We start from the raw sequence: 9,650 nt of genomic DNA on the forward strand, positions 1-9,650 counted from the left end.
AGGAGGGAAAGAGTCAGAGAAGAAGAAAGAGAGAGCAGGGAAAGAGTCAGAGAGAAGAAGAAGAAGAAGAAGAAGAAGAGCAGCCACCCCCTTCCAAGCAGGTTCGGATGGCTCCCCAAGGGTGTATAGACCAGGAACCAGAACGACCAACCTATCTCGCTTAGTCGCATTGACACCGATTCATTGTGGCAACTGAGGCCGAGGGTAATCTCATCCACGCAGAGGCCCTTGCGAGACGCCGGAGGAGAAGGAGGAGGAGGAAGAGGAGGAGGGGGAGGAGGTCGAGGTTTTTATACCTCGATCTATCCGCGCTGAGGGAAAATTGAAAGGCTATGTGGAGGTGGCGACTCCTATCGTTGGGGAGAGGAAAAAGGGGCGGAATGACTCACTTGAAGAGACTCACCATCGTTCGAGACTCAGGAATGGGTGAAATGACTAACGTTCGTTGGTGGAAGGATGATGGATTAGAGTAGACTCAGAAAAAGGTGAATTGGCTCACCTGAAGAGACTCACCATCGTTGGCGGGGGGAGGGGGGAAGGCCAGAGGAGACTCGGGAAGGGGTGAAATGACTCACCTTCATTGGAGAGAGGGGAGGGGAAGGGTTAGAGGAGACTCAGGGAGGGGTAAAGTGACTCACCTGAAGAGACTTCATTTGGTTTACCAGATTTTGATGAGACCACTTCAGTTTTATTTGTTAAGAAATTTAAACAATGCCTACTGTGCCCGGCCGTTTTTTTATTCTATTTAATTTCATATTGTATATTTATGTTAAAATGAATATCATCCAGGTAAATTCATGTAATAAGAACATTATTATTATTATTATTGTTGTTGTTGTTGTTTTTGTTGTAGTTCTGTTGATTGAAATGGCAGAATTCAGCGAATTAATCTTATGTTATCTTTTCTCTTTTTCTTATTACTCGCTGAAGTCTGGCATTTTATTCACAGAATTTGTTTAAAAGATGGTCTTCTTCCAAAACATTATTATTATTATTATTATTATTATTATTATTATTATTATTATTATTATTATTATTATTATTATTATTATTATTATTATTATTATTATTGTTTACTCAATAAAGAAATTACCAGAAGAATATGTAAATACCTTTGACACGATCAAGAAAACAATGGCCGTTTAAAAAATAAATAAATAAACATGAAATATAACAAAAGTGTATGTAGCTGAACAGACAGAGGAGCTAACAAAAAAAGTAGGTGTTGATTTCACGTGCGTCACCCTTAAAACTAGCCCAAGCCGAATATCGAAATGTCAAAAGCCCTGTTTTCGTGTGTGTGCTGGAATCAGCCTTGTTCGCGATGACATTTTGTACACTTTGAAATCACAACACGTTCCGCTGTTTATGCTTTTCCGCCGGCCAGCGGAAACTTAATTAACGTGTTATATCAATGTCAAAGACTCGCGAGGTCTACTTTTATAAGGATATAAAATGTTGGCACATGTGTGCTTGTGAGAATGCAGGCTGAATTTCAAAGTCCGGCGATTTCATTAGCTTGGCTGGCGCGTTCAGTCGGATATTTCTGGGATTGCGCAAAATATTGACAGGATTGCGCATAGCCATGTTTATTGCAGAATGATAGTGGGTTCGGAAGCTTTCAGTTCGTTTTTATTAGGCTAGTGTGACATATTATTCCCTCGATTTAATATCAGCGATGCACTTTGATATAATATTTTAAGGAAGACGATTACTACCTTTGGAATTATGAAATTCAGTTGGCTATTCGAAGATAGTTACTACCTTTAGAATTGTCAAAAGACTTTACTTTTCTTAATAGGGGAATTCCCTCGATTTAATATCAGTGATGCACTTTGATTTGTTAAGAAAGAAGATTACTACCTTTGGAATTATGAAATTTAATTGAATATTCCAAGATAGTTACTACCTTTAGAGTTGCCAAAATACCGTAATTTTCTTAATTGGAGAATTCCCTCGATTTAATATCAGCGATGCACTTTGATTTCATATTTTAAGAAAGAAGATTACTATCTTTTGAAATTATGAAATTTAATTGGATATTCCAAGATAGTTACTACCTATAGAATTGTCAAAAGACATTAATAATTTCTTAATAGGAGAATTCCCTCGATTTAATATCAGTGATGCACTTTGATGTGATAGTTTAAGAAAGAAGATTACTATCTTTTGGAATTATGAAATTCAATTGGATATTCGAAGATAGTTAATACCTTTAGAATTGTCATAAGGCGTTAATTTTCTAAATAGGAGAACTATTAATTTATCCGTTTTCTTAATCCAACAGGAGACATATATATATCCAGTGTTTCTCAGCCTACATAGCTGTAATCTGCGGTGTGTTTTTCGGGAGTGGCGGTAAATATCCACAGTTGACATCGCTGTAACCAATGGTAGGGGCCGAGCATGAGCTCCCGCCAATCCCGATTGGCTTCAGTGATATCAACTGTTGATATTTACCGTCAGTTCCAAAAAACAATATTGAAATTTATTATTTGCTGAATTTTACAGGATGTTCTTGGGTCTGGTTTGAAAAAAATTAAAATGTACAGTTATTCCAGATCACAGCATTAAATTATACTTCCAAAAATGATGCTTTGTGTTAGTATCTTCAATGAATATGACATTAGCGGGTTTTTTTGTCTACTTCGATTAATTGTTAATCGCAGTTTATCTGAAAAGTTTTCCCTTTTATTTAAAACAAAATGAAAGGCTCCCCTTATCTCTTCTGATTTATTTACTCATTAGCATACCTGTAGACTGAAAATAACGGTGATATAAAAGAGGGTCGAGACAGCAAGTCCCAACCCTTGGGACCATCATTCACTCACATAAAGGCCAGGGGTGCGAGAGGTTGGCCCTGTGCTGGACGACGGCAAGTCTAAATGCGAAGTTCATTACCTGTAGACTATTGTTCTTGCACGCAGAAAAATATGTCATATATCGATTATTTATGAACGAGCTCGTTGGCGCTGAGATAGTTTGTATACTTAACTGTCTAACGATTGTTATTCTCCGAAGTAATATTCATATAACTGTTTTGCTAATTATTGCTGTAATAGTTCTTAACTGCTTTTGCTGTTAACTATCATAATCATTGTTTACTTCCTGTATATACTATTTCTCAGTATTCAGTACTGAACTGTATCTTGTACCTTGAGGTTTGGATAATAAATACCAAGAGAAACCGCTGTGTTTGTTAAACCATGACTGGTGGCAGCAAGTCAGAATCCACGCCTACCGAACATAACGCTGTTGCAAAGGAGATTATGCTGAGTGTGTCTTTTGGGGATGATGTGTCTCCAATGTCTTGGCAGTCCTTTTCATCGCATTTCTCTTTGGTCAAGCAAGCAAACTTACTACGAGGGGTACCGTCTTGGCGCGACGCAGGATATCGGGCCCTCATGCTGAGATTACAATTTAGGGGACCAACAGCCAACTATGTGGAGCAACAGGCGTTACAGGACCCTGAGTGGGGTAAGGACGATGTTGCAATTATGGACAGACTTGCGCAGCGTATTCTCACGGCGGATGCAATTGAAGTAAGGATTCTGAGGTTTGAGGAATCTATACAGTTGCAGGGTGAGAGTCTGAGTGATTATATGACTCGTTTGCAACTGTTGGCAGGTCAAGCATTTGCTAAAGAACCAGCTGATATTGTACGGAAGCGTGTTGTATGGCGATTTCTCTCTGGGTTGCACGATGCAGATGTTCGATCCCAATTGATTAGAGAGAAGTGGATGGAGTCAGAGGAGACTGCCAAGTCGTATGATGAGGTGGTGAAAATTGCATTGGCAGCATTGTCTACTAAACGAGCAACTAAAGCAACAGGACCTAGGAATCCCAGTGTCCATGTGAATAAAATTGAGGGTACGTCCAATGTTTGTTTGATGGAGGACACACCGGAAACTATGGAGGTTGTAACTGTACGAGGAAATACTGGATCATGGGGCAGCAAGAAGAGGGAATCCTATTCTTCTCGTAAATTTAAGTGCTATTATTGTAAAATGACACACGTGGGTGGATGGAAAGCATGTGGACGAAGGAGAGATGAAAATCCTGCTCTTGGTACCCCCCCCAGTTCAAAGAAGAAATTTTTCAGTGAGGACTGCTCCACACGGGAGCTTGGAGCAGTCTGTACAAATGGATTCTACTTCCGCTTTCCAACGCACTGTGGCTTTGGTGCAGCCAAAGGTGAACGGTCAAATGAGATCGGCATGTGCTCTCCAGCCGAGCAGCAACTCAGGTATTGAAAAATATTACAAATTACATTACTGTGGAGATGATGAAAACTAAGTATAATGCTTTGGTGGACACCGGAAGTGATTATTCTTTAGTTTCTGAGGATATCTTGAATGATGCTCAGAAATCTCTTGTCAGCTCGAGTAATATTACAGCTTGCGGAGCGAGCAGTGAAGAACTTCAAATTCAGGGAGAAAATAAATTTGATGGATGTAAAAGCTAGGCCTAAAAAACCATAGTGAGACAACATAGGTTCATTGTGTATCTAAACTTGTTACTAGAGTGATACTTGGGATGGACTTGTGGATAAAAACTTGCACAGTCACTCTAGATTTGACAAAAGGGAGGTTGCGAGTGGATTCAATAAATTTATCATTGCCATTGAATACTGGGGAAAGGACACAATCACATAAATCATACTCTGATGGAGTGGTGAAGCTCATTGTTAGAGCTGAGAATGCAGTTGTGATACCTCCTAGGACAGAATTATTTATATGCTGCTCAGCTGATGGGATGGTTCCAGATGAGCAGTATCTGTTGTGTCCCAGACGCGCCCTGAGGGTTCTCCGGTTGCCCCTCCATCATTGCTGCATCCAAGGTTCAATCAAGAGAAAATGTAAAATGGTATGTGAGAAGTTGCAAACTGTATCGGACATAAACACGAAACTGTGCAGAGTGGAGAGGAGATTGGGGAACTAGAGCCCAGTGTGGTAGGATATGATGGCAACCATAGCCTTTTAAGTTCAATTGAGGGGAAAAGAGGAAATTTCATCGTTGGAGAGTCTCTTACTTTTGAGCAGAAAGAGGAAATGGACAAGGTACTTCATGAGTTCAAGAATGTTTTCTATAATGGAGGCTCACTGCCGCTGGTACAGGTAGGGGTGGAGCACACAATCAGAGTTAACCCAGATTCAGCACCAATAGCAAATAGACCGCGGCGGTTGTCACCTGCTTTGGAGGCAGAAGTCAAGAAGGAGCTAAGCAAACTTCAGGATATGGGTGTAATAAAGAAATCATGTAGCCCTTGGGCAGCTCCTATTGTTTGCGCTCGTCGAGCTGATGGAAGCCTTCGGTTGGCTATTGATTATAGGGGAGTAAATAGCGTGTCCCAGCCAGCAACATTGCATCCAATTCCTGTGGTCGAGGATCTTCTTGATAGACTTGGTCAGGCAAAATACTTTTCAGTGCTTGATGCAAAGTCTGGATACCATCAGATGCCTCTTCGGAAGGAGGATTGTGAGGTCTCGGCCTTTGTAGTCCCATGGGGGCAGTTTGAATGGCATGGTAGAACTCCTTTTGGTCTGAAAGGGGCAGGTTATACGTTTCAACGGATGATGGCTACAATACTCAGTGATTGCAACTATACGGATGCATTGTGTTATCTCGACGACATACTGGTCTGGGGTTCAACATGGAAAGAACACATAGCAAGGCTCAGAAATGTGTTGAGCAGGATTCGTGATGCTGGTCTTGCGCTAGCCCCGAATAAGTGTAAATTTGGGGTGCGTGAAGTGGAGTATCTGGGTTCCGTGGTTGGTGATGGCATGCTTCGCATTAGTGAGCAAAGAGTTCATCAACTGAGGGATCTTCCTAGGCCTTTGACTGTCAGGCAGTTGCGTCAGGCCATTGGGGCATTTTCTTATGTGCAAAAATGGATTCCAGGGATGTCACAGACTGCTAAGCCCCTGTATGAGGCTTTGGAAAAAAACCCACACCAGAAATTGCATGGTCGGTCGAGATGGTTGAGGCTTTTGAGAGGCTTAAAAACCAGGTAGCAAATGCTGTAGCACTCCATCTTCCTGACTATAGCAAACAGTTCGTTTTAATTACTGATGCAAGTGATGTTGGAGCAGGAGCAATGTTAGCCAACAAGTCAGCATCCAAGGAACTGTTACCAATTGCCTTTTACCACCATACATTCTCCAAATCCGAGCAGAGGTATTCAACGACGGAAAAGGAATACTGGCGGTTATCCTGGCAATAAGAGGTTTCGGATGTACCTCTCCTCTGCACCGTTTGATTTGATAACAGACCATCAGGCATTAAGATGGCTAAACACCCTGGATATTAGAGAAGAGAGAGGACGTCGAGGGAGATGGATTGAAACAATTCAGCAGTTTGACATAAATCCAATTCATAAAAGTGGTCGCAGTGCTGTGATGTCCATGGCTGATTATCTGTCAAGAGTTGGTGCTGATGGAAATCTCGGTATCGCATATTGCGAGTATAGCAGTAGGATCTTCTCAGCAGTGGGCCAACAGCATTTGGTGGATCCCGATGAAATGTTAGAAAAGAAAAACAGCAGTGGATACTCTAGTTGAAAGGTGGATTTGCATGTTTGGGGTGCCCCGTGTCATAACGTCGGATAGAGGATCACATTTTACGGCTGATATCTTCAAGGCAGTGTGTAACCTGTTTGGAATTAAGCAGGATTTTGGTTCTCCTTACCATCCAAGAAGTCAGGCAGGGGTTAGAACGTCAAATCAATTATTAGACAAACGTTCGTTGCATGTGCCACAATAATATGGATCTTTGGCCTGAAATGATACCCAGGGTACAGTTTCTCTCATAATACAGCTGTAAATACTACGACTACATTTACTCCCACATGAGCTCGTCTATGGACTCCGGCTCGACGTCCAGAGGAGATTCTAAAAAGGAAACTTGCAAAGATGAGGATTATCAACCGGGCTCTTTGGATAATGCAGCAATCGCAGAAAGATTTGTGAGAGAGAAAGTAGAGAAAATTGAGAAAACTATTAAGGTCGCACGGAACAAGACTGCAATGGCACAACAGATTAGGAGTAACCAGCGGAAGTCTTACGGCAAAGCTTTCAAAGTTGGAGATTTGGTTCGATTGAAGTTATCGACAGCTGAGAGACGCCGTTGTGGAGGTGGTAAACTTGCACCATAGTCTTTCGAGAAATATAGAGTATAGAAATACTTCGTGGTGGCTGGACGTATAAATTAACCCCAGCAGAGACTATAACAGACGAAGTAAAAATAAGACATTTTGACGAACTGGAGCAGGCCCCTGTAAGCAAATATTCATGGGAAACCGCATTGGCTGATCATTCAGATGAAGAAGTCATCAGAATAGAGTCAGGGATTGGAAGTAATTCAGAAGGAATACGTCGGTCTACTCGGGAGCGCCATCCTCCAAGTCGTTTGCAGGTGGATCCAGTAAAAAGATCCTATGAATCGGAAGAGGAGGAATTCTGGGATGAATGTTCTAACAGCGAAAATGAGTTAGAAGACGATCAGAATTGCTTATAGTAATGATAAGGCTCGTCTTGATAAACGTAACATGTTAAAATGGCAATTATTTATTTTGTTATTTATTCTTGTATATTTAGTAAATTTATTTTATTGGCATTCCCGATTTATTCATATATTGTCTCATAAATAAGAAGGGGAGTGAGATAGTTTGTATACTTAACTGTCTAACGATTGTTATTCTCCGAAGTAATATTCATATAACTGTTTTGCTAATTATTGCTGTAATAGTTCTTAACTGCTTTTGCTGTTAACTATCATAATCATTGTTTACTTCCTGTATATACTATTTCTCAGTATTCAGTACTGAACTGTATCTTGTACCTTGAGGTTTGGATAATAAATACCAAGAGAAACCGCTGTGTTTGTTAAACCATGACTGCGCGCGGCTACTCTCGCTGGAACCCAGCGCTGCTGTCTCCCCTACCCTCCTGATCCCTTACTCCCCCTGCCTCTCCCAAGGTGAACTAACAGGTTTGCATGAAGAGGATGGGTGTCTCCCTACCCTCCCGTTCCCTTACCTACCCAGCCTCCACCAGGGGCTGACAAACTGGTTTGCCGGGGTGGGTGGCTGTCTCATGTATTTCCTACTGTCACTAGGGGAAGGATAAACTAAATTCACTCGGATTTTTTTTATTATAGATATTTTTATTTATTTATTCATTCACATTTTTGTTAACTTATTTAGCCATACACTTATTTATTTACCCATCTATTTATTTAAGTTTATTTGTTTATTTACACATTTAGTTATTTATCTTCTTATACATGTAATGTATTTATTTATTTATTTAACCATTCACATTTTTATTCACTTATTTTTTCATACACTTATTTGTTTACTTATCTATTCATTTTTATATTTATTTATTTATTTATTTATTTACTTATCTTCTGATACATGCAAAACCTGTCCCTTACTCTTGCTTTTCGAATGAGGGGGATTTTGTTCCCGCCCTTTGTCACCGGATATGAAAAGGGTCCTCAGCATTTTCTTTCACAGACATTACAGTTTTACCTGTTTCCATTATTCGAGTCTTTCAAAAGTCCTCTTACTCTGCAATTGGATGTGTAGGATTTGCACTCCATTGTCCTAGAGCTTGTTTAGGGTCATCCTGGCTGGGGTCATTATGTGTTAAACATTTTCCCGATGTTTTTGGTGAACGAACGCCAAAAGTTTCCCCTCTTACTGTTTACATTATTATATTAATAATATTATTTGCTACAGTTGTCTGCTAGGACAGTTTTTCCCCATACTGGTTACGTAGCACAAAGGGCCTTCCATAATTTAATCATGAGACGTAGAATATCTAACTTGTTTATGTTATATGAAATATCTCGATTCATCTACCGATTAGGTTTGGATTACCATGTCCTGCAAGTTTTAATGTTTCTTATAATAATGAACATTTGCTTTTCTGCTTCCTTCTGTTTATATGGCAGAGGCTCCACAAATTCAAATGGAGTTTAAACAAATTCATTTGCATACTGTTGCTGACACCTATTTTTTTATTTTTTTATTTTTTTTTTTTTTTTTGTCTTTTTGCATTTGGTTGATGCTTACTTTTGAGGACTTCCTGTATTACGTACTATGGTGAGTTTAAATTTAAAAGTACTTTTCCCCTACCGTGTAATCAGAATCTACTAGTGCATTTTGCTCTAGTTATTATGTTCTGAGAATCTCGTCTTATATTTTTCTATAAAGAGTCCATCGTGTTGTTAACATGAATGTCAAATATACGGTTTTTGGGGGGCTATGAAAACGGGATGGTTTCTATGGCTTTACATGCAGCATTTTTTTTTCGATTTACAGCTCCGTGGTATTCGGCGCTAAGCTGAATGGCTAAATAGCATCCTAAATTCGAATAAAAATATATTTTCCTTCTTGTCTCGATCAAACACGAGATACGTTAAATACACAATTAAACATCATTCTTAATAATACTTGAGGTATTAAAAAAAAATTTATCTTTATGAAATGATAATGCATACGTTAATGATATATATATATATTATATATATATATATATATATATATATATATTATTATATATTTGCACATACATACATACAGACATAATATATATAGTATATATATATATATATATATATATATATATATATATATTATA

The 9,650-nt window shown here is 39.3% G+C and overlaps 1 protein-coding gene across 1 annotated transcript; it reads left to right on the plus strand.

The window, feature by feature from the left end:
• Positions 1-3,206: 3,206 nt before the first annotated feature.
• LOC135201192 (uncharacterized) lies at positions 3,207-7,156 on the plus strand. Its single transcript, XM_064230070.1, has 3 exons — positions 3,207-3,926; positions 4,917-5,929; positions 6,820-7,156. Exons 1-3 carry the CDS (start codon positions 3,207-3,209, stop codon positions 7,154-7,156), a joined length of 2,070 nt encoding a protein of 689 aa, XP_064086140.1.
• Positions 7,157-9,650: the final 2,494 nt, after the last annotated feature.

Source organism: Macrobrachium nipponense, chromosome 28 (assembly GCF_015104395.2).
Source record: "Macrobrachium nipponense isolate FS-2020 chromosome 28, ASM1510439v2, whole genome shotgun sequence".
Classification (NCBI taxonomy): domain Eukaryota; kingdom Metazoa; phylum Arthropoda; class Malacostraca; order Decapoda; family Palaemonidae; genus Macrobrachium; species Macrobrachium nipponense.